The following is a 26500-nucleotide window of genomic DNA, read 5'->3' as shown; positions in this document are numbered from 1 at the left end:
GGAGAGGGCAGCAGGAGAAGCTGAGTCCAAATTTTGAAGCCAGGTTTCAGTTATGGCAAGTATGTTGAAGCTATGAGAGATGAAGAGGTCATGTACAGATGTTAGCTTGTTACAGATGGAGCGGGCATTCCAAAGGGCGCATGAGATAGGGGGGCTGCTTTGAGGAAGCAGGGGGATAGAAACTAAATTAAGTGGATTGCGGTGGTTGCCAGAAGGGGAGGGGTTTTGAAGATGTGGCTTGCAGTTTGAGAGTGGCGGCCCAGGATTAGGAGAAATGTCACCCGAGACTAGGAGAAGGAGGAGGGTGAGGAACACAAGATGGGAGTGAGATGAGCATGAGTGCATGTGTCTCGTGGCTTTGGAGTTTATGCCAGCATATGGATGCAGCAAATGCAGGAGATGATGGGTGCAGTAGTAGGGAGAGGGCAGGAGTGAGGGTGAAATGTGCATGCTGCAGGGTAGAGGGGAGGGATAGAGTAAGGAGAATTTGAGGATAGAAGACACTGATGTGAGAAGGAAGAGAATGAGGAGCATCGTACTAGATAGAGTGGGAATCTGACTTGATACAAAATAAATGAGAATTGCTGGTTTGCTTGTTGTCTTGCAGAGTTCTTGTTGTTTCTTCCTCCAGTTCTAGTTATCCTGCTTTCGTTAAACTGCGTCGCTGAAACTGTGCATCACTCGTGACAGAGCCACTCAGGAAAGAGCCATAATGTCTGCGCCATGCCCCGGTCTGTGCCACCCCATAGAATGATTTCAATTTATAGGGAGAGTGAGAAGGCATGCATTTCTCTATTGGTCATCATAGGGTCTGATTTAAGACACCTGAATATGGGAGAGAAGATGTCCAAAACCAGACACAGGCTAGGGTCATAAAGCTAATTGCTTCACTGATCAAGAGAAGTACATGGGGTTTAGAATCAGTCACCAGTAACCAGTAATGTTGCTATTGTAGTGTGGTTGTTATATAGCTAGCATTAAATATGGAAGTTTAAAGATATGACAGTAGAAGTCATTTACCAAATATGTTACAGCAATGACAGTTCAGCAGAGTAGGGTAGAGTGTTCACGCTGCGTGAGTCGTAGTCACGTGATGGAGCTACTGATAGTAATTTTTGGGATCGTTGATTAAGATGTGCTTTTAAGAGTGCTGTTGTTCATTTCGGTGAGCTGATCTACTAAAAGTAGGAATATTCTGATGTGATTGAGGATATAGTTACAACGTTCTAACCAAGGTTCCATCTGGTAAGCGCACTCACTATATGGTGACGGCACTTGTGCGCATCTGAGTGTGTTCAACCACCGTGGTGTTTTCACTTAGGACCGCAACTGTTGATTATTTATGGACTCTTTTATGAACTCTTTGATGATGAATTCATATTAACTGTTTATAAGCTTTGAATATATCAATTATTCACATTCTTCATTTTATATTTTTCTTTTTGGGGAGTTTACTTATAGATTATTTTTTGTTGGCGCAGCTTTTTGTATTTTCTTATTGCTGTTAGGTGTTTGTATCCCATTTATTGCTGCTGCCTTCTTTATAGATTATTAGTAATTTTTGTTTGTTTTTGTTTCACCCATGCGCAGTTTATTTTTCCATTATAACATTTAACCAAGACCCACCTGACTCCAGGGTATCAGCACCTCATAAAGTGCACGTGATGGGCGGGAGGGAGCTCTTGTGCATGCTGAGCCCTTCGTCCGCGGCCCCCCTGCTCCTGACAGCCCCCGTGGCTTCTTTTACTAGCACCGGCGCAACCCACTCCTCCTCTTCAGCAAGTAAAAGGCAGCGACGCAGCCACTCCTCCCCACCCGCGCTCTCCACATGCTCAACAAACTGCTCAATGAGGGACTTCATGCTGTTCCTAGCTTTTGTGCATGCCTCGAGGTCAGCTGACACTGCCAGGGCCCTTTTATAGTGTCCTCCCGGCCTTCCTGAATATTCCCTGGGATCCGATTGCACCATCTGGATCCAACCATTACCACATTTAAAGGGGCAGAACCCTGAACTGCCCCCAAACCCATCATCCTAACATAACCCCACTATCATGCTTGCCCTAGGAAGGGGGGTGGCCGCAATCCCCAAGGAAGTGGGCCCCAAGGTTAGTGCTTGCTTTAGCCATTCTTGTGTAAAGAAATTATTTTCTCTCTCAGGCTTTGTGACATTTCTCTTCCATGTGGTGTCAATGCTGGCATGAAATGGGAAGAGTTTTTTTTGTTAAGTAACACATTTTTATAATCAACTGTCTGCTGGACACTTGTTTAATGAATAATTAGACCAACCTGTAGTTGAATTCTTGTTAATAATGATTTTGTTGTCTAAAATATAGCTTTGCTCCTAAGACTTTCATTGGGGTGTATTCAGTTTTGCAACATGGTCTTAAATTAATTTGTTAGGAAAAATACTTTTTTGTGTGTGCAAATGAACAAATCTTGGTTTCAATCAATCGCTCGCATTTGTGGGAGTATTTTGTAGTATAGCGTTCCATAGAAAATGTTGATTCTGAAAGGAATGTAAAGGTTTTCTGACAAATCTGTATGGGTGTACTGCTCATTTACTGTATACTAAGCACTGTGTCAGTGGTGGCCAGTCCATCGAGGTCGCACGGGCACCGCCTCAACTATCCATGCGTCTGGCTTCCTGATCTACATATCAGGGAGCCAAACTATGTATTCCAATGCGGGGTGGGTGTTTTTTTTTTTGAAGCACGTGATTAGAGCCAGAGGCTCTAATATGCTTCTAAAAAGGGCCGGCTCTGAGCGCAGATCCCAGCCAGTTGTGTGACGATAGCAAATACATTTTTGCTATTTTAACACTAAATTTCCTCCCCGCCAATCAGGAGGCAGGTGGTGAGACCAGTTTCCCGATTGGCCAAAGCGTCAAGCGATCCTAGTGGATGTGTAGTGCTTAGAGAGAGGAGACACACGGCAGAGGAAGGTGCTGGAGGAGCAGACACTGAAACCACTGCCTGCACCTGCCGTCCGGTCGCCCGGGGGGTAAGGGCCACGCTGTCGGCCGCTGGGGGGGGGGGGTGTTAGTAGAGCCGTGCCACCAAAAGAAAACCCCCCAGCTGCCACTGCATTGTGTGTGTGTGTGTATATGTATGTATATGTATATGTGTATATATATATATATATATATATATATATATATATAATTTATTTCCGTATAAAATACACTAGTTATGTTTTTGTTTTTGGCTCCTGTTTTAAGAAGGATGAGAACATTTGCTGATGGTCCCTGTACAAAACTACTTCCTTTGTTATCTACACTGGAGTTCTCAGGGTTTTTTTTTTTTTTTTTTTTAGGTAAACTAGACACAGTACTGCTTCATATCTGCTTCATACAGGGTGTAAATTTTAGGGGTATGCATAACAAATTTGACATGAGGATGTTTTTACACAGGCACAACGATTGATCGCCGTATTGTTTTGTCTTCGAATATCGCCGGCTCCATCGAATATTGCCGGCTCCATCTAGTGGTCATGATGCAGATTTTGTTTATTTTATTTAGGTATTTTAGAAAAAAATACTGCATTATGGCCACTAGATAGAGCTGCTGATCATAGAAGATAATCATATTACAAACAATACAGTGATCGTTCATTGTGCCTATGCAAATGATTAAGATATCTGCACTGCAAATTTTTATACGTAGATCCCTTAGTATACAGTATGTTCTTGTTCTTTGTATATGAACACTGCATACTAACACTTTTCTTCTTCTGAATGTTGGGTGTAATTCTCAGTATTTGTTGCTATTCTTTATGGATGTACAGTGGTGTGAAAAAGTGTTTGCCCCCTTCGTCATTTCCTGTTCCTTTGCATGCTTGTCACACTTAAGTGTTTCGGAACATCAAACCAATTTAAACAATAGTCAAGGACAACACAAGTAAACACAAAATGAAATTTGTAAATGAAGGTGTTTATTATTAAAGGTGAAAAAAAATCCAAACCATCATGGCCCTGTGTGAAAAAGTGATTGTCCCCCTTGTTAAAACATACTATAACTGTGGTTGTCCACACCTGAGTTCAATTTCTCTAGCCACACCCAGGCCTGATTATTGCCACACCTGTTCACAATCAAGGCATCACTTAAATAGGAGCTGCTTGACACAGTAAGGTCCACCAGAAGATCCTTAAAAGCTACACATCATGCCGAGACCCAAAGAAATTCAGGAACAATTGAGAAAGAAAGTAATTGAGATCTATCAGTCTGGAAAGGGTTATAAAGCCATTTCCAAAGCTTTGGGAATCCAGCGAACCACAGTGAGAGCCATTATCCACAAATGGGGAAGACATGGAACAGTGGTGTACCTTCCCAGGAGTGGCCGGCCGCCCAAAATTACCCCAAGAGCGCAGCGACGACTCATCCAAGAGGTCACAAAAGACCCCACAACAACGTCCAAGGAACTGCAGGCCTCACTTGCCTCAGTTAAGGTCAGCGTTCATGCCTCCACCATCAGGAAAAGACTGGGCAAAAATGGCCTGCATGGCAGAGTTCCAAGGAGAAAACCACTGCTGAGCAAAAAGAACATCAAAGCTCGTCTCAATTTCTCCACAACACATCTTGATGATCCCCAAAACTTTTGGGACAACATTCTGTGGACCGATGAGACAAAAGTGGAACTCTTTGGAAGGTGTGTGTCCAAGTATATCTGGCGTAGAAGGAACACTGCATTTCATAAAAAGAACATTATACCAACAGTAAAATATGGTGGTGGTAGTGTGATGGTCTGGGGCTGTTTTGCTGCTTCAGGACCTGGAAGACTTGCCGTGATAAAAGGAACTATGAATTCTGCTGTCTACCAAGAGATCCTGAAGGAGAATGTCCGACCATCTGTTCGTGTGCTCAAGCTGAAACGAACTTGGGTTCTGCAGCAGGACAATGATCCTAAACACACCAGCAAGTCCACCACCGAATGGCTGAAGAAAAACAAAATGAAGACTTTGGAGTGGCCTAGCCAAAGTCCTGACCTGAATCCTATTGAGATGTTGTGGTATGGCCTTAAAAAGGCTGTTCATGCTCGAAAACCCTCTAATGTAACTGAATTAGGACAATTCTGCAAAGATGAGTGGGCCAAAATTCCTCCAGGACGCTGTAAAAGCCTCATTGCACGTTATCGCAAACGCTTGGTTGCAGTTGTTGCTGCTAAGGGTGGCCCAACCAGTTATTAGGTTTAGGGGGCAATCACTTTTTCACACAGGGCCATGATGGTTTGGATTTTTTTTCACCATTAATAATAAACACCTTCATTTACAAATTGCATTTTGTGTTTACTTGTGTTGTCCTTGACTATTGTTTAAATTGGTTTGATGTTCCGAAACACTTAAGTGTGACAAACATGCAAAGGAACAGGAAATGAGGAAGGGGGCAAACACTTTTTCACACCACTGTACATTGCACATCAGTACTTCTCTTTGTTTGCCTGATGTAATTTTTAATATATTTTACTATGTCTGCATGGACACAACAACCTAACAGTTCTCTTAGATCCTCAAACTGATGTTTAGTCTCTTTTCTCATTTTTCCATGGCATTGTGCAACTTCTGCAATGTCTCCTTAATATCTTTTTTTTTTACACTGTTTTCGCAATGCATCCACAAGTATAAAGAAAGCCTGGAGCAAAATAAATAAAATGACATCAGCGCAGGGTGGGCATGACGGGGTTAACAGGGTGGTGTGCAGTGCTGGGGAAAGATGAGAGGATGGTGCTGACTGGAAGGGAAGAGCAGGAGGGGCGGAGCAGGGTTCACTGGTTCCTCCCTAGCTCAGTCTGCGTGGAGGAAGAGAGTTTCCCACCCTCCCTACCTTATTTTGGGTGGTTATGTGTTTATTAATGTTGTGTGATTTTCATTATAGAGCAGTGGATGTCGTGGCAGCGGCATGGTGTTAATCTTTGCTGGTGAAGGATTAACCCCAGGTTTGGAAGATTTCTGGGACCCATCGGTGGTATGGTACCCGAGGGTGGTATTCCAGCTAAAGGTGTTTAGCTGGAAGTTGGTTATCGGGTGCACTGCGGTCAGTGTTTGTTGTCTCTGAGCTAGCATGTCAACTGGAGGTCTATTTTAGTTTTAAGGTACCGCAGTGTCAGAATGGATCAGGTGTTAAGATTGAGGGGATTTTCCTGCAAAGACCAACAGGTGGAATTGGAATGGAGGAGGTGGTTTAGTACAGGTTTATACAGTTATGTTAATTTATATAAATTTTATTTGAATGTTTAATAATAAAGATAATTAGCTGCTACGGCCAAGTTTTTGCTCCAGATTGGTGTGGTCTAATTTTCTGGGGTTGAAGGGTGGGGTACGTAGCAGTGGGAAGTATGTGGGATGGTAATAATGAGTTCGCATGACACATCTGTTATACAATTGATGGTACATATAGGGTTGCAACCTTTTCTTCAAGCCAAACGCGAACACTTGAGCAGTGGCTTTTTTTTTTTTTGGGGGGGGGGGGTATACACTATAAGATTGTAAAAGACCTGGGACACTTTTGGTGGCCTGAAAGAGGGTAGCATGCTGCAGCAAACAGTGCACGTGGCTGAATTGTGAGTGTTCTGCACGGAATGCAGGGGAGGGGTCAGATATGTCCTGGGGAGAGAGCTAGTGCTAGCAGGGGGGTTGGGGAGAGTTAGATATGTGCTGGGGGGCAGTGGTGGCAGGTCCACAAATTTTTTGATAGGTCTCAAACAAACTTAAAAATCCTGGAGAAAAAAAACATCAATTGTGCCCATCAAATGCAGCCACTGTGCCCATAACATGCAGCCACTGTGCCCATCATATACAGCCACTGTGCCCATCATATGCAGCCTCTGTGCCCATCATATGCAGCCTCTGTGCCCACCATATGCAGCCTCTGTGCCCACCACAGGGGGGGGGGGGGGTCAGATATGTGCTGGGGGGGTTATTTTTGAGAGAAGAGGACCAGTGCAAAGGGGAGGGGGTAGGATATGTGCTGGAGGGGATTTTTGGGAAGGAAGAGAGATAGTGCAAGGAAAGATTGCCAGATTTCAAATCCAATCCACATTTCAAGCATATCTTCCCCCTGCCAAAGCCCCCTCAGCACATATTCTCCTAACCTCTCGATCACTCCACATATTTTCTACCTTGTCCTCCTTTCCAGCTGCTCTCTCACCCTCCCTCCTCCATCTACAGAGCATAATAAAAACTTTCTGCAGACCTGATATCAGTGCGTCCCTGCTTTGATACACTGACACTCTGCTCTGCTGAACCAAGCTGCTGTCGGGGAGATGGGAGACATGTCACTCTCGGTGCAGTCCCTGTGAATGATGTGTCTGGGTCTGGGACAGAAGTAAAAAAAGAATGGACTGTCAGGGAGAAAACCGTACAAGTGGCAACCCTAGGTGCATATTAGGCCACATCTAGTTTTATCACGCTATAATAATTTCTCCCAACATCTAAAAGCAACAATAGCTGTTACCAACTCTTTATAGCTCCCATTCTTTTGGCATAGCTCTCTAGCTGAGCCTACATATCAGATGTGAAATCTTTCTACTAAAATTGGCTTCTTCAGAAGTTAGATATCCTTAGCTGGAGAACAAAGTTTTCCTGATACAATGACATCATAACTTTCTCAATCAACTTTAATTACATTTTTTTCTCATATTGGCTGACACACAGCTCAATCCATGTGTACTTTAAGGCCTCATTCACACGGGTCTATTTAAGCGCACACCCATGCGAGGGCTGCGTTTGCCCAAACACCCATGTATTCCCGCGTGGATGACCCTCCATGGGCATATGTTTTACTACAAACTGTATAAATGAGGCCCTAGGGTACCCATGGATTGAGCTGTGTTGTCAGCCAGTAGAGGAAAAAATAATCTTAAAGCCAATTATGAAAAAGGAATGATGTCATTGTATGAGGAAGATTTCACTCTCCTCTAACTTCTTAAGGTAAAGTAAATTTTTGCAGATAGTTTTCACATCTGCTGTCTGTTCTGCTAGAGATACATTAGTATTTCCTGTGCAACTTTACTCCTTATGCTGCGTACACATGAGCAAACAATCCGGTGGAAAAGTCCAGCGGACTCAAGTCCGCCAGACAATCCCCCCGTGTGTGGGCTCCGGCGGACTTTTTTTACCCAAAAGTCCGGCAGGCTAAGAAAGTAGTTTTGCACCAAAATATGTCCACCGGACTCGCAGTCCGGTGGACAATACGGCCGTGTGTGTGCTAGTCCGCCATATTTTTGAAATGAACGGACTGAGAAAAGTCCCTTCATTTTGAGCGCGGCTCCAGGTAGCCGGGACCAGCGAATGAAGCGTCGCTGGCCCCATCACCTGGTATGGACTTAAAGGGGAAGCCCTATGCCGAAAAAAAACAGCGTTGGGGTCCCCCCTAGGTCCATATCAGACCCTTATCCAAGCACGCTACGCGGCCGGTCAGGAAAGGGGGTGGGGACGAGCGTGCGCCCCCCCCCCCCCTCCTGAGCCATACCAGGCCACATGCCCTCAACATGTTGATGAGGACAAGGGCCTCTTCCCGACAACCCTGGCCGTTGGTTGTCGGGGTCTGCGGGTGGGGGGCTTATCGGAATCCAGGAACCCCCTTTAATAAGAGGACCCCCGGATACCGGCCACCCACCCTATGTGAATGAGTATGGGGTACAATGTACCCCTTCCCATTCACCTGTGAAAAAATGTAAATAAAACACAACACACAAGGGTTAAAAATAGTTTATTGCACAGCTCCGGGGGTCTTCTTCTGTCTTTGGGGTCTTCTCGCCAGACTCTGGGACTGTGACATCATAATGGGCGGGGACATCATCCGGCGATGTCCCTATATAAGTCGCCGCACGCCGCGTGCCTGTCATTGTGGCCAGAGACAGCGACGAGGCAACAGCTCAAGAAGAGAAGAACATAAGAACAGAAGAACAGAAGGTGGTGACAGCGGTGATAGAAGACTGGGCCAGCGCTTCTAAAAGAGCTAGAAGAAGGCGCGGAGGCCCGGCAAGAAGAACTGAAGAGGGGGACAAGACCCTCAAAGTTGGAAGAATACCCCTGGACAGCGGCGAAGAAGAAAGCCAGGCTCCTCCGCTAGTAAAAGAGCTAGCAAAAGAGCAGAATATAGCAGAGGAGTCCGGCGAGAAGACCCCCGAAGACGGAAGAAGACCCCCGGAGCTGTGCAATAAACTATTTTTAACCCTTGTGTGTTGTGTTTTATTTACATTTTTTTCACAGGTGAATGGGTAGGGGTACATTGTACCCCATACTCATTCACATAGGGTGGGGGGGCGGTATCCGGGGGCCCCCTTATTAAAGTGGGCTCCTGGATTCCGATAAGCCCCCCTCCCGGAGACCCCAACAACCAATGGCCAGGGTTGTCGGGAAGAGGCCCTTGTCCTCATCAACATGGGGACAAGGTGCTTTGGGGTGGGGGGGCCGTGTGGCCCCCCTTCCCCAAAGCACCCCCCCGTGTTGAGGGCACGCGGCCTGGTATGGCTCAGGAGGGGGGGGGGCGCTCGCTCGTCCCCACCCCCTTTCCTGGCCGGCCGGGTAACGTGTTCGGATAAGGGTCTGATATGGACCTAGGGGGGATCCCCACGCCATTTTTTCAGTGTAGGGCTTCCCTTTTAACTCCATACCAGGTGACAGGGCCAGCGACGCTTCCTTCGCTAGTCCCGGCTACCTGGAGCCATGCTCAAAATGAACAGACTTTCCTCCGTGTGTGTTGGCATGTCCGTTCATTTCAAAAGTACGGCGGATAATCTAGTCTAGACCTAGTCAGCCGGAAAAATCACGTGTGTGGGCAGGTCTGCTGGTTCGGACAGTCCGGTGGACTTTACAGCGGTTTGTCCGCCAGACTAAGTCTGCCGGATAGTCTGATCATGTGTACGCTGCATTAGGCTGCATGAGTGAGTAGCTGACAACCAGCATGTTGACTGGCAGGCTATGGCATCACATTGGCATGCTGCCAAAGCAATGAAGCAGAATTTATTTTGGTAGAACTTTAAAAAAAAAAGAACAGTGAAAATTAGATGGCTGATGTGAATATACATTGTTTATATACGAGTCCCAGATGTACATAAGAAGTAGTCCATAAGCAATGATAATGGGATGTTCAATAATCAGTGACTTGATGAAATTGCATTGTAATATGAGTATATTGGTCTTACCTCACTGTTGTAAATGGCATAAATCAAGAAAATATAAAGCCCCTGTAAAACAAAATAGAGAATGGATTATTTCCCCAATAAAATGTACAAAAATATGCTAATAAAAGTAAAATTACTTTAAAATATGCCAGAGGAAAATGATCTCAGTTATTGGGAAGAAGAGCTTTAGGTTTGTTCTTCCTGTTTCAGGCAGTAGATCCCTTTAAAGATAAGTACCAGTAATGGTCAATGTATGAACTAATATGCAACAAAAAAAATGTAATCCTACAATGGCTACAGGCTGTTCAGGTGAACATTTGGGAGACCATAGGTGGAGAGCTACACAGTATATTTGATTACTCCCTGCAAAGTTCTAAAATCTTTTTACTTTGTGTTTCCCTATATTACCCTATAGCCTATGCATCCTGGAATCTGGAGGACCAAAAGACACGTCAAAGCTGGCATCAGGAAGTTAAGGGGAAACCATATCAAATCAATGTCAAACTGTGAAGAGAAAGCCCTGATCATCATCACACTAGTTTGCTAAAGGCACCCTTTTCAGAGCAGCCCGATTTCAACCTTGACATTATTTTCATGTCTCAGCGGACCCCTGCTAGGATTATGGGGTATTATGGGGTATTCAGAAAATGCCCCTTACATTGGAAGCCAGTGGGGAAAATAAGGGCTCGGTTACATGTGTGTTGATTATGAAGAATGAAGCAATGCTCATTAATGTGTCTATATAATTTGTGTTTTCGGTGTGTTTATGTGGTTGGGCAGCACAGTGGCACAGTTAGCACTCTCGCCTAGCAGTAAAAAGGGTTGCATGTTCGAATCCCATCCAGGACTCTACCTGCCTGGAGTTTACATATTCTCCCTGTACCTGCGTGGGTTTCCTCCGGGTACTCCGGTTTCCTCCCACACTCCAAAGACACGCAGGTAGGTTAATTGGCTTCTGTCCAAAATTGTCCCTCGTATATGAATGGGGACCTTGGATTGTGGACTCCTTGAGGGTAGGGACCAATGTGAGTGTGCAATGTACAGGAATAGGAACAATTGTAGACACTCACTCAGGATGGACTGGTGTCTTTATTCAACCTTACTATGTAACTTTGAAGCATTGAAAAAGCTTCAAGAATTCTTTAAAAGTGCATAAAGGGGAAGTGATGTAGAGGAAATGATCTACTATGAGGTGCAGTTAGGTTGGGGTGTGATAGCAGACATTTTTGTAAATTCTCTGCATTCTCTGGGATTTTACTTTGATCTCTTTGACACTTGGCCTGGTCCAGCTCAGCTTTGCTGACACAAAAGGCTTTGCCACTGTCAATAATACCCAACGCCTCTGCTCCTGCCAGGCACTGTTAAAATTTACAAATGCAGCAATTTTTAATTTGGATGGAAGGTTTAACATTGAGAAACACTTTTTGAAAGTTAAAAAGTGAATTTCATATACATCTATACAGATCAGACCACAGTGAGGGACACATGAAAAAGAATGAGGGACTGTCCCTTATATGATATGTCATGTCATATGTCACTCTGTCCTTCATTCCTTCCCGCTTGTCCCTCATTATGATCTGATCTATATAGATATATATAAAATGCACTTTTTATCTTTCAAAAAGTGTTTCCCAGTGCTAAAGCTTTCATCCAAATTCTAACATGCATTTTTAAATTGTAAAAGCCAATATAAAGGAATAGTAGTGGTTAAAAAAAAAAACCTTGTGAATTGTAATTAATTTTTTCGGGGGGTTAATTCCCCTTTAAGGGGGTGTGACAGGGGGAGTGTCCTATGCCTACATATGTTTGCTAGTAGGTGTCCCTCATTCCCATCGTAAAATGTTGGGAGGTATGCTGTTAGTATTGCTGAGCGTCTTGATGCTTTGGCCTGCACACAGAGGTGAATGGTTTTACCACATGGCTGCTCTGAAGAAACAGGAAGTGTCTGGAGCTGCTCTGTTCTGCTTTGAGGTATCATTGCATTAAGTAAGGTTGTTCTCTAAGGTTTCATTGCATTCTGGGATACAGGAGCCTCCGCAGTTCTCCCCCACTGCCCAGTTAACACTTTAGAAATGCTTCACACCGCAAATTCTATAGTTGCTGTTAAGGTGTGGTCACAGAGCAATACCATTGAAATCAATAGAGGAAAGCAGCATGCTTAAAGGGATTATAAAGTCTTGGATTAAAAAAAAAAGAAAAATAACAAAGATTTTATACTTACCTGCTCTGTGCAGTGAATTTTCCCAGAGCAGCCTGGACCCTCCTCTTCTCAGGTCCCTGTTTACTGCTCCTGACCCCTCCCCTGTGGAGTGCCTCCACAGCAAGCAGCTTTCTATGGGGGCACCCGAGCCGAATCACAGCTCCCTATGTCTATTCAGACATGGGCCTTGACCTGGCCCCGCCCACTCTTTCTTCTGATTGGATAACTGACTTTGATTGACCACTGCCGGAGCCAATGGTGCAAAAATAAATGTGCATTTCCACTTCTTGGTGAAGTCTATATTACACAGTTCTTCCATACTATAAATTAACAATTTGTTAATATATCATATCCTATCCCTTTTTTTCCCACACCTAACACAAATCTTATCTTGCTAATTTTTCTTCCAGACAGTTCAGCAATATTTGCTGAAGCACAGCAAAATAACATGTAGACACTAATTTGATTAAATTTGATACTTTCCAAGTAACTGGTGGACCCAGTAGACACATGTGATTATTAAGGTCCGGTTCACACTGAGGCAGCACAACTAACAGCGCGACTGCCTCAGGCGACCTGGACGCGACCGCTGCGGCGACTTGCAAAACGACTTCTTTATAGAAGTCAATGGAAGTCGTCTCAAGTTGCCCCCAAAGTCGTACAGGAACCTTTTTCTAAGTCGGAGAGATTTGATTCACTCCGATTAGAACGGTTCCATTGTACAGAACGGGACGCTACTTGTCAGGCGGCTAAGTAAACCAAGCAACCCTAACTTTTAAACAAGAGTAAACCCTAAGTAAAAAATATTTAAATCAATATTTAAATCACATCTGTGCTTTGCACATGCACTATAATGATAGGAAAAGGGTTCTCAGCCCTGTTTAACCACTTCAGCCCTTGAAGAATTTGCCCCCTTAATGACCATGATTTTTTTGTGATACTGCACTGTGTTGCTTTAACTGGCAATTGCTTGGTCGTGCGATGCTGTACCCAAACAAAATTGACATTCTTTTTTTACTCACAAACAGAGCTTTCTTTTGGTGGTATTTGATCACCTCTGCGGTCTTTATTTTTTATGCAATAAACAAAAAAAGACCAACAATTAAAAAAAATAATTTTACTTTCTGCTATAATAGATATCCAAAAAAATATATAAAAAAAAATGTATTTATCAGTTTAAGCCGATATATATTCCGCTACATATTTTTGGTAAGGAAATTGCAGTAGGCGAATATTGATTGGTTTGCACAAACGTTATCGCGTCTATAAACTACGGTATAGATTTAGGGACTTTTATTTTTTTCATTGTTTTTACTGGTAATGGCGGCGATCTGCAATTTTTAGCGGGAATGCGACATTGCAGCGGACAAATCTGACCCAAGTGTCACTTTTTGGGGACCAGTGACATTATTACATTGATCAGTGCTATAAAAATGCACTGATCAATGTAAACATGACACTGGCAGGGAAGGGGTTAACACTAGGTGCAATCAAGGGGTTAAGTATGTTCCCTGGGTGTGTTCTAACTGTAGGAGAAATGGGCTGCCATGGACATGACAGAGGATTGCTGTTCCCAATCACTGGGAAAAGAAGATCTTTGACATGTCATTAGGCAGAATGGGGGAACTGCCTTGTTTACATAGTGATCACGGGTCACCAGTGGACATCGAGTCCATGGGACCCGCAGGCACGCTCCCACGGCGCATACACGCTATTCTCCTTGAACTGACCAACATACAGGTACGTCGGTTCATGCAGGAGAGATGACCTGCTGCAGTATATCTGCGTGAGCTAGTTGGCAAGTGGTTAAACTCTGTGAATAAGCTGGAGTGACTTAGCTTACACAGGGATTCTTCTTTGTTCTCAGTTGCTGAACAGAGCAGTGAGTATATGCTGTTGGAGGGCTTCAAAAAAGCAAAAGCAAAATACAGATTTATTTTAGAACCCAACCCAACTGGAGGTGAAAAAGAAGGAACAAGCCCATTTCATTGCATAACTTGACTAAAGACTATAAGAAAAATGTGACACATTTAATTTAACCACTTGCTTACTGGGCACTTAAACCCCCTTCCTATCCAGACCAATTTTTAGCTTTCAGCGCTGATGCAATTTGAATGACAATTGCGCGGTCATACAACACTGTACCCATATGAAATTTTTATAATTTTTTTCCCCCAAATAGTGCTTTCTTTTGGTGGTATTTGATCACCTTTGCGATTTGTTAAGAAAATGTAAAAAAAAACAAATTAAAAAATAAATAAAAGATTTTTGTTATAAAATTCTAAAACGGGTAATTTTTGTCCATCATTGATGTACGCTGATGAGGCGGCACTGATGGACACCAATAGGTGGCAGTGATGGGCACTGATGGGTGGCAGTGATGGGCACTGATGGGCACCACTGGTGGGCATTGATAGGTGGTACTTGTGGGCATTAAGTGGCACTTGTGGGCACTTTCATATGGCATAAATGAGGCAGAATTGCCTTTTCTGTTTCGGGACCGATATCCCTTTAAGATGAGCCAGTGAACGGCTTTTTTTTCCCTCATATGACGGCCTCCCGGGATTTCACATCCGCGCTGTGGCCGTCATTCGGCCATAGCGCCGATGTCAAGTGGTTAAAAATGAGAGTAGTGTTCCAAGGGAAGTGCTGGAGGAAGTTGGGAGTAGCTGGAATTAGGATTTAAAGACTAAGTTCCCCTTTGTTTATCTTTTTTCCAGCTCCCCTATGTACCAATATAGCATTATTGTACTTATATTGCGAAAATATCAATGCTTTCCATTAATTCTACAGACACTTACTTCACTGTCTTCATGGATGCTCCCCAAATGTATCCATTAGTTCTGCCTTACTTCCTGGGCAGACTTTAAGTCATGACTAGAGATGGGCTCCAGCGTGTTCGCACACTCCACGTGCAGAGCCCGCCAGGAAGTCGGCGTAGCACTGCGCTAATCACAGGCAGTGAGACATTTCCCGATCTCTGCAGCCGCGCATCGTGGGCAATGTCTCACTGCCTATGATTAGCGCAGTGCTGCGCCGACTTCCTGGCGGGCTCTGCGTGTGGAGTGTGCGAACACGCCGCAGCTCATCCCTAGTCATGACACAGGAAGGGGTTGACCAGCTGACCTCATTAGCACACACCCTGCATCATCCACCCTCCTACCTACCCACCTCCCAGGTGCATGTTTTTTTAAATGAAATACAATCAATCAGTGATCACCCTTCTCACTAAATACACAGGCATTGATTTTTTTTCCTTCCTTAATTTTAATCTTGCATAGATTGTTCATTTGATATTTTGAAGTGTGCAGAAATAAGAGATGAGATAACAGCCAATGTGGAGCAGAGCCATAGTATTGGAAACAGGAGTGTGCCTTGGGTTCTGTAAAATTCACCATACACTATATAATCTGATTGTACAATCTCCTTTAGATCTACCATCAACTATGTAGTGCAAGGGCCTGCCTGATTGGATACAGAGTGATTGGCTAGATAGGTGTTTCCTCCAATTATATAAATTTGGTAAATGTACAATCAGATAGTATAGTATATGGCCACCTTTATACACCTAAAATTACCTAGTCGTGCTTTCAGTGCCATTAATTGCTAAAGCTAAACCAAACACAGAAGCAAACAAGCATTTTACCATCTGAAAAAACAAGTGGCAAATGCTTCAAAAATACACAACCCCCAACACGCCAAAATGTCAGACGAGCCACATGTAGAGCAGCCTATTGAAATCAACAGGCTGCCCTATACATTTCACAGGAAAAACTCCATCCACATCTGTATATTTCCTTGCATTTCAGAAATGTGCTGCACCAAAAATCACACTAAAAATTGCACCAAGCTTCACTCTAAAAAGAAGTTTTGAAGCTTCTTTGGGGTGATTGTTGTGTGTAGGGTGGCCCATTCAGGTGGATGGGCTGCCCTATGTGTGATGAGTGAAAATGCTCCAAAAATACCAATCTCCTCCCCACAAAAAAAACAAAAAAACAAACGTGGAAATGTGAGTTCCCACTATGCAGAGATGTGGGCTTGACAGTTGAGCGTTTCTGTCCACTCCCTCTTATGTACTTGTGTAAAGATGGCCATACGCTATGCAATTTGATTGTGCAATCTCTATACAATTTTGTTTAGATTTACCAGAACTATGAATTAGGAGTACCCACCTATCTAGGCAATCACTCCGTATCCAATCAGGCAGGCCCTTGCACTATAGAGTTGATGGTAGATCTAAAGGGGGATTATACAATCAGATTGTACAGTGTATGGTGAACTTTACAGAACCCGGGGCACGCTTCTCTTGTTTTCAATACTACAGCTCTGCTCCACATTGGCTGTTATCTCATCTCTCATTTTTGCACACTTGAAAATGCCAAATGAACAATCATGCAAGATTAAAATTAAGCAAGGGAAAAAAAAAATATCAATGCCTGTGTATTTAGTGAGAAGGGTGATCACTGATTGATTGGATTTCTTTCCATTTAAAAAACATATACCTGGAAATAGGTGGGTGTATGATGCAGGGTGTGTGCTAATGAGGTCAACTCCTTCCTGTGTCATGACCTCTAGTCTGACCAGGAAGTAAGGCAGAAGTAATTGATACATTTGAGAAACATCCATGAAGACCGTGGATTAAGTGTGTGTGTATAGAATTAATGGGAAGCTTGGATATTTTTGCAAAAGTACATTAATGCTATATTGGTACATAGGGGAGCTGGAACCTAGAAAAAAAGGTGAGCTTAGCCTTTAAGTCACTAAACTGGTAGTTATATCCTCTTGACAACTTAGGGAATGGCTTATCACCAAGGCAATCTTAAGCCACAACATTTGTAATAACTCAAATCCATAAAGAAAATCTAACTACTGTATACAATTTGAAATGCCATCCTTATTAATATGTTGCAGCTTTTTAGTTCTCTTTGTCACCTGGCTGGCCTAAGTGGATTATGTAAGCACATCATTACACCACTGAAGTCTTTTTTTTTATGCCCTACTCACATGGTAGTCTACGTAAACACCTCCTCCTGAAACATGTTAGAAAAGCACCTTGAACAATAGAACTTGAATGGCACACAATATCATAATTATGTGTTATGAACCCCACCACAAAAACCATACCCAAATGTATTTGAAGAGGTGCTATTGCTGTCTGCATAGATTAATATGTAAAAATAGTGCTGCCAGTGCCACCCTGCACTTCTGGGTCCAATAGCAGGAACAAGGTCTGCTATAACTATAGTCACAAGTAGTCCATCTAACTTCAATTTACTAATTAAATCTAAGAAAATTGCCTTTGTGTGGAATGGTTTTAAGCTGCATGCTTAGTGATATTTTCATTCTGTGTTGTCTTTCAGAGAATTCCTTTTTTATCTCCCACTCGTAACACCTATTTTTTTTTGTTTAAGTGGATAAGCATCGGTTTGACTAATGTAACATTCAAAGCATTTGTTTATTGACCATTTTAAACTGTTTGAGCTGTAATAGACATCGCCGATTGTTACAAAACCTTTTTATTTAAAAAATGGTGTGCCTTGTGACTTTGCTAACACATTAGAACAAAAGATAGAATCAGTTGCTGTAGAAATGAATCATTTATCTACTGCAAGAATAGTTTTTGCAAGTGAAGAACAAGCATACAAATCACTTTCACCTACAGAAGAGCAGTATAAACATGTATTGACCTTGTGTCTTCTATATATGTGAACAAAAATAGGATTTTTTTTATGTATATAAAAGAGTGGTAAGAGTTACCTTGCAGTGGGTACTACTAACTGTAAAATAGTGGCACTGGGGGTAAAGCCAATATGCGGAAAATCTATGTAGGAACAGGTCACAAAATATTTAACTGTTACCAGGCCTGTTCATCTGTGGGGAGCTAAAGGGTCCCCATTGCAATCTAAATACCTAATTCTCTGCTTCCTGCAAGCTGAGTGAAAGAACTCTGCCTAATGCCGCATACACAGACTTTCTGGCAGACTAGGTTCGACAGAATCAGTCCGTCGAACAGTTCAATTGTGTGTGGGCTAATCCGATAATTTTTCACATAAAAAAATCAGACAGACCTAGAAATAGAACATGTTTCAAATCTGTCCAATGGACTCAATTCCTATCGGGAAAACCATTAGCTCTTGTAGACATGGTCGGAGATTCCGACAACCAAACCTGTCGGATTTTGTCCTAAGGATCTTGTCCGAAACTGTTGCATACACACGGTCGGACAAAGTTGACGGAAAATCCGATCTTTCAGAACGTGATGACGTAATTTCGTTACGATGGGACGACGTTCAGGCTAGTAGCCAATAGCTTTGATGTAGGAATTTGATCTGAGCATGCGTGGCACTTTGTCCGATCGGAATTCTCTACACATGATCGGAGTATGTCCGACCGGAGCATTTTGTCGGAAAATATTTCCGGCAAGTTGGAAAATTTGGTCCGACGGATATTCCGACGGAAACAGTCCGATGCAGACCACACACAGTCGGAATATCTGACAAAATGCTACGATCGGACACATTCCATCGGAATCTCCGATCGTGTGTACAAGGGCTAAGTCTGTATGCTGGTCCGACGGACCATATACGATGTAAGGGAAGCTATTGGCTACTGGCTATTGAACTTCCTTTTCTAGTCTCGTCTTACGTGATCATGTTCAAAATGAACTGACTTTCGAACAGACTTAGTCCGTTCGTGTTTGGCCAAGCCCGTTTGTTCGGACTGTCCGATGGAACTCTGCCGAAAGTCTGGTTGTGTGTACGTGGCATTAAAGTGATGAAGCACAGGGGATTCACATCGTTATGCCCTGTACACACGAGCGGATTTTCCATTGGAAAAAATTTGGATGTTTTTTAAGACGGGATTCGGCTCAAGCTTGGCTTGCATACACACGATCACACAAGTTCTATGAACTTTTGACCGACAAGAACGTGGTGATGTACAACAATACGACGACCCGAGAAAATGAAGTTCAATTGTTCCCGAGCATGCATAGGAAATTTGCATGTCGGAATTTGTACAGACGTTTGGAATTTCCGATCGGAACTTTTTCTGACCGAAAAATAGAGAACCTGCTCTCAATCTTTTGCTGGCTGGAATTCTGCCAGCAAAAGTTCGATGGAGCATACACACAGTCGGAGTTTCTGACCAAAAGCTCACATCCGACTTTTGCTGGCAGAATTGCTGATCGTGTGTATAGGGCTTTACACCAAGCATGAGATAATATAAGAAAAACTATGAAGAATGCAGAGAATCTACAGTGTTGAACACCTTTGTGTGGTTGCTTCCTGTATTACTATGCGTTTAGGACACCACTGTGAGAAGGAGCACTAGCCTACAACACCACTTGCTCTATGGGCTAGATCTTTTTGCTCAGACCAGGTTAATTTTTGTCACCGGCTCCCAAGGCTTAGCTGTTGTATATTCACTTTTACCCAACCACTTAAAGACCGCAATGCCTATATATACACATTGCGGTCTTTAATTGGTTTACCGGGGTTATGGCTGAAGCTATCAGCCATAACCCTGGTATTTTTTTTTTTTAGCTTCTCTCTCTCATAAACGTGATCTGAGCAGCTGATTAGCAACTGGATTGCTTCTAAAAACAGCGGAAAGGGTCCCCTCCTCCTTATGGTGTTTCTCTGGCTTACCATTCTTATCGGCGAGCTTGGGAAATGATCTAATGGTTTGTGTGGTTGGTTACAGAGGTGAGAAGAGACAAGATTATTTCTACCCACCTCGATAATCTAGGATGGCGAACCTCGGCACCCCAGATGTTTTGGAACTACATTTCCCATGATGCTCATGCACTCTGCACTGTAGTTGAGCATCATGGGATATGTAGTTCCAAAACATCTGGGGTGCCAAGGTTCGCCATCACTGATCTAGGAGGACCAGAGCATGTAAGCATTTTTTAAATTTTTTTACACTTTAAATGATCATTTAACTGATCCAGCCTCAGAAGATTTTACCCCCTTCCTGATCAGAGCACTTTTTGCGATTCGGCACTGCGTCGATTTAACTGACAATTGCGCGGTCATGCGATGTGGCACCCAAACAAAATTGATGTCCTTTTTTTCCCACAAATAGAGCTTTCTTTTGATGGTATTTGATCACCTCTGCGGTTTTTATTTTTTGTGCTATAAACAAAAAAGAGCGAAAATTTTGAAAAAAAAATAAACATTATTTATTTTTTTTACTATAATAAATATCCCCTAAAAATATATAAAAAACATTTTTGGAATATATTCTTATTATTTTAGGAGACTATGATCTCCCATTCTGTAAACACTGTTACAGTATGTATATGCAATTCATTCCTGAAAAAAAAATGTTTTTCCTCAGTTTAGGCTGATATGTATTCTTCTACATATTTTTGGTAAAAAAAAAAAAAATCGCAATAATCGTATATTGAATGGTTTGCGCAAAAGTTATAGTGTCTACAAAATAGGGGATAGTTTTATAGCATTTTTATTATAATTTTTTTTTTTTTTACTAGAAATGGCGGTGATCTGCGATTTTTATCAGGACTGCGACATTATGATGGACACATCGGACAATTTTGACACATTTTTGGGACCATTGGCATTAATACAGCGATCAATGCTATAAAATGCATTGATTACTGTAAAAATGTCACTGGCAGTGAAGGGGTTAACACTAGGGGGCGATCAAGGGGTAATGTGTTCCCTAGTGTGTGTTCTAACTGAAGGGGGGATGGGACTGTCTAGGGGAGATGACAGATCGCTGTTCATTGTCTGTATGAACAGACAATCTGTCTGTTCTCCCCTCAGAGAATCAGAAACTGTGTGTTTACACACACAGATCCTGGTTCTCCGTGTGACAGTAGCGATCGCGGGAGCCCAGCGGTGATTGTGACCACAGGACACTCGCATTGGCTTGGGGGGCAAGCAGGGGGCAAAGAGATGTTACATAACGTCATTTCACCCAGCCGTAACAATTCTGCTGCAGTGCAACTGTGGCGGCTGGTCGGCAAGTGGTTAAACCCATATTAGTGTTAGTCCTAAGACCCCTTTCACAAATGGCGGTTTTTAGGCGCTTTTAGCGCTAGAAATAGCCTCTTCTAAGTGCCTTAAAACTCCCTCCCATTCATTCCAATGTGAATTTTAAAACTGGAGCTGTGTGCTTGTGGGATGGGGAAAAAAGTCCTGCAAGCAGCATCTTTGGGGGGTTTGGGAGCGCTGAAGTCCTGCAAGCAGCATCTTTGGGGGGTTTGGGAGCTCTGAAATCCTGCAAGCAGCATCTTTGGGGGGTTTGGGAGCGCTGAAGTCCTGCAAGCAGCATCTTTGGGGGGTTTGGGAGCGCTGAAGTCCTGCAAGCAGCATCTTTGGGGGGTTTGGGAGCTCTGAAATCCTGCAAGCAGCATCTTTGGGGGGTTTGGGAGTGCTGAAGTCCTGCAAGCAGCATCTTTGGGGGGTTTGGGAGCTCTGAAATCCTGCAAGCAGCATCTTTGGGGGGTTTGGGAGCGCTGAAGTCCTGCAAGCAGCATCTTTGGGGGGTTTGGGAGCGCTGAAGTCCTGCAAGCAGCATCTTTGGGGGGTTTGGGAGCTCTGAAATTCTGCAAGCAGCATCTTTGGGGGGTTTGGGTGTGCTGAAGTCCTGCAAGCAGCATCTTTGGGGGGTTTGGGAGCACTGAAGTCCTGCAAGCAGCATCTTTGGGGGGTTTGGGAGCTCTGAAATCCTGCAAGCAGCATCTTTGGGGGGTTTGGGAGCTCTGAAATCCTGCAAGCAGCATCTTTGGGGGGTTTGGGAGCTCTGAAGTCCTGCAAGCAGCATCTTTGGGCTTTTAATATGCCGCAAAACAGGAGTTTTTAAACCCTTTTTTGGGGTTAAAATCACCCCGCTAGCAGCCGAAAAGCTCTGCTTAAACAGTGCTAAAGCACCGCTGAAACAATCAGCGCTTTACCGCGAACGCACGCAGTGTGAAAGGGGTCTAAAGCCCTTTGTATTGACTAAGTAGGATATATGCAGAATGTTTAGGTCATCACAGGGCTACACAGCAAAGATCATTTTACAAAAAACGGTCTCTCTTCTCTTCCTGATTTACAATGTATCCCTGGACTGTTCTTGCCAAATAAATCAGCTGTACTTCAGAAAGCAATGCATCTCATCAACACCAAGTAACATCCTTCCAAACAAGCATTTGGAATAACATCCAGCAAAGTCACAAAGTTCTTGTGCTTCAAAAGAAACACAGGTTACTCCCACATAGGACTTTTCTGGAAAAGCTGCCAAGTTCTATAAGATGTAGGGTGGAGGGGGGCAGAGGTTGGGAACACAGCTGCAGAATATGCTCATCCGGGTGCCTTAGAGGGAGGTTATCCAAACTCTTGTATATTATATTGATAACTGGCACTGCTGTGCCCATGTGGACAACAACATAACCTTTTAGTAATCACTCTTGCCATAAAACACAAAAACTAACCTATGTTTACACACTCTGGGGGAGATTTACTAAAGCTGGTGTACTATGCAGCTGTGCATAGTAACTAATCAGCTTCCAGGTTTTATTGTCAAAGCTTAATTGAACAAGCTGAAGTTAGAAACTGATTAGTTACTATGCACAGCTGCACCAGATTCTGTGTGCACCAATTTAAGTAAATCGCCCCCACTAAATATTAAGGTTATTTTAGCAGCACGACTTTCATTCTGCACACTAAAATTGTTGTTGACAATAAATCAAACATCTTAACACTTGATTTTTGAAAGACTCTAATTGATTTGTCTTGAATGACATATCCAAAGAAAAAAAAAAAAGCTGAACTTTTAAAGCATCACATAGATTGAGGTTTCAAAACTTTAGGCTGGGTTCACACTGCTGCGGGGGGAGATCCGGATGTGATTCGCACCGCAAATCACATCCGATCTCCGTAGCGATGCGAGTACAGCCATACAGATAGTATGGCTGAATTCGCAGCGCTCCCGCAGCAAACTCGCACGGGACCCTTTTTTTGGTCCGCAACAGAATCGGATCGCATGGTGGTTCACACCATGCGATCCGATTCCTGTGCGAGTCGGCAGATCTCACTGCGATATGCGGACGGATCTGGGGGTGTCATTAACATAACATTGACACTCCCAGCCGTCCGCATAGGGCAGTGTGAACTGCCGGCGGGAGGTGTGCGATGCGGGAAAACGCTGCGGATTCGCGGCGTTCCCGCATCGCAGCGGTGTGAACCCGGCCTTATAGTATTTTATTTCTCCTTAAAAACACTATATACTGTATACATAAAAAAACCCATTAAAAAATATGGGATATCTTTGCTACACATTAATGTTTAGTACTGTAAACACGCATGACCTCCATTCTTTTGACCTCCCCATTTGTCCCGGTCCAGCTATAATATCGAATGCACATATACTAAACCTAACACTAATCAGAGTCTAATTGGAGGTGAGATTAGGTGCAGCTGGATATTTTCCTACGTTTGGCTACTTTCACACTGATCCACAGCAAAAACGCAACAATATCGCAAATCCCTTTTTGCCATGATTTTACATGCTTGCGATGTGTTTTTTCAAAAGACATTGGACTCAAAAGCCATATCAAAAATGCAACACAGGTGCATTTTTTTTGTATGTGTTTTTGCCATGCATTCAATGCATTTCAAAGGAGAGTTGCATTTTTGGCGCAGTTTTTTTTTTTTTACCGCACCAAACCTGTACCAAAAATGCAGCAAGCAGGATATTAAAAAATGCACCGGAACCACAATTGATCAATGTGAAGGGTTCCATGGTCACACATTTTTCTTCTGCTGTTTTTAAAAGCAAAAGCGGAAGAAAAACAGATCAGTGTGAAAGCAACCTAATGCCGCCTACACACGATCAGACTATCTGGCGGACTTAATCTGGCGGACTTCTGCTGGACAAACCACCGTAAGTCCGCCGGACTGTCCGAACGAGCGGACCTGCCCACACATGGGACTATCTGCCGTATAGTCCGCCGTACTATCCGCCGTACTTTTGAAATGAACGGACTTGCCCACACACATGGAGGAAAGTCCGTTTATTTTGAACGCGGCTCCAGGTAGCCGGGACTAGCGGAGGAGCCCAGCTTTCTTCTTCGTCGCCGCCGCCATCCGAAGGTTTCTTCCGACTTCGGGGGTCTTGTCCCCCTCTTCGGTTCTTCTTGCCAGGCCTCCACTCCTTCTTCCAGCTCTTTTACTGACGGTGGCCCGGTCTTCTGTCGCCGCTGTCTTCGCCACGAGCAGAAGATAGCAGAGGAGTCGGCGAGAAGATCCCCGAAGACGGGAGAAGACTCCCGGAGCTGTGCAATAAATTACTTTTAACCCTTGTGTGTTGTGTTTTATTTACATTTTTTTCGCAGATGGTGGGGGGCCGGTATCCGCGCTCAAAATGAACAGACTTTTCTCTGTGCGGGAAAAGTCTGTTCATTTGAAAAGTACGGCGGACTAGCACACACACGGATGCATTGTCCGCCGGAGCCCACACACGGGCGGATTGTCTGGCGGACTCAAGTCCGCCGAATAGTTTGATCATGTGTACGCGGCATAAGACAGACTAGGGCACTTGGGATCAAGGGCATGCACTCCCCAGGCAACAGAGACAGGAGCACTTGCTGCCACATCTTGAAGCACCCTGATACATGGTTGCTATTAGCTGAGTATTGAAATCATGCTTTGGAAGCGTCTTGCTGTATAGCAAACAGCTTTAATTTTATGGAGGATGTCTTAAGCAAGAAACAAGACAATACAAGTACATACACTAAGGCCGCGTACACACGGGCGGATTGTCTGCCCAACTAAGTTCGTCAGACAATCCGACAGACAGTCCGTTCAACTTTTGAATGAACGGACTTGACCACACACGATGAACAGACAGTCCGCTGAAAGCTTGCGCGATGACGTGTACAGCACGTACGACGGGACTAGAAATACGACGTCCAATACACTGCAATGCAACCTTCGGCGTGTAAATCCTTTCTGAGCATGCGCCATACTTAGTCCGTCCAACTTGCCTACACACGAGCGGACTGTCCGCTGAAACCAAGTTTGGACGGACAAAATTACGGAAATTCCGAAAGACTAAGTCCGTCAGACTGTCCGCTGAAAAAGTCCGCTGAAGCCCACACACGAGCGGATTGTCCGCTGAAACACGTTTCAGCGGACTAAGTTGGGCAGACAATCCGCCCGTGTGTACGCGGCCTTAGATACAGGCAATACATTCTGTTATTACATTACCACAGAGAATACACACTATCATATTGCAGTGCCACCTGCTGGATAGAAAGGTATAATGCATACAGTACATATTGTCAGTTTATATAAGCAAATTTACATTACATGTTGTTCTTCCAACACCCCTTAGCAACAGCATGTGCTTTGTCAAAAGTATGTTCAGGTTCTTCTAGAAATAGCTATGACGTTCCTTCAATAAAGGCTTGGTGAGTGCAACAGCAGTCATCATATCTGATGGGCAGTGTTGAATGTCAATAACAGCTTGCTCTTGATTGTCCCTCAGTAGGATATACAGTAGGATATACTTGATGTCGATGTGTTTGATTCGAGGACTGACCCTTTCTGATTGCATAAGCCTTATACATCAGCCGTTGGAGATCAATGTGGAATTACCCACAAAGAAGGAATATACTGCAATAAGAGCGTGTCTGACCCTTTATAGGGTCATTAAAGGAGATGATCTTGAATTCCACCTGGTGAAGGGAGTACACATCACAAATTGGAATTTAAAGTGAGGCACATCTTTCACTGCAAATTTTGGTGTGCACCGTTTGCAAGAAGATTCCTTTATATTTGTTCTTAATATGGCATTTTTAGGAATATTATTTGAACTTAATGAATGTTTAGCACCTTATATAGGGATATTAACATTCCTTTATTGGAAACATTGAGTTTATTAGGACACTTATTAGAATCCAGTGTCAAGCAGCACTATCACATAATACATATTTCTTATACATCCCTGGTTGTCTTCAAAAATGGGAATTGATTTGGACATGTCTATCCCAATGTCAACAAAAAGTTGACAAATCCATATCACTTCTTGACATGCATGTGCTGCTGCAATGTAATCTGCTTCAGTTGAAAATAGAGCGACAGTTGTCTGCTTTCGACTAGACCAACTTATGGTTCCTTACCCATACTGCAAGATTTATTTGCTTGTGGATTTGCCTTCCAGTTTTGG

General features: G+C 43.5%; 1 protein-coding gene across 4 annotated transcripts in view; it reads right to left on the bottom strand.

The window, feature by feature from the left end:
- Window positions 1-26500, bottom strand: part of ADGRD2 (adhesion G protein-coupled receptor D2) — a 930084-nt gene that overhangs the window by 271592 nt on the left and 631992 nt on the right. For all 4 annotated transcript variants that reach the window (XM_077478839.1, XM_077478840.1, XM_077478842.1 and 1 more), the window contains exon 21: window positions 10141-10182. In XM_077478839.1, coding sequence (XP_077334965.1) covers window positions 10141-10182 — 42 coding nt within the window. The remainder of the gene's footprint in view (window positions 1-10140; window positions 10183-26500) is intronic.

This window comes from Lithobates pipiens, unplaced genomic scaffold (genome assembly GCF_037356315.1).
Source record: "Lithobates pipiens isolate NorthernLeopardFrog02 unplaced genomic scaffold, aLitPip1_a1.2 Scaffold_1, whole genome shotgun sequence".
Lineage (NCBI taxonomy): Eukaryota > Metazoa > Chordata > Amphibia > Anura > Ranidae > Lithobates > Lithobates pipiens.
The sequence above is the reverse complement of the archived record's forward strand: the minus strand, read 5'-3'. Positions and strand labels throughout refer to the sequence as shown.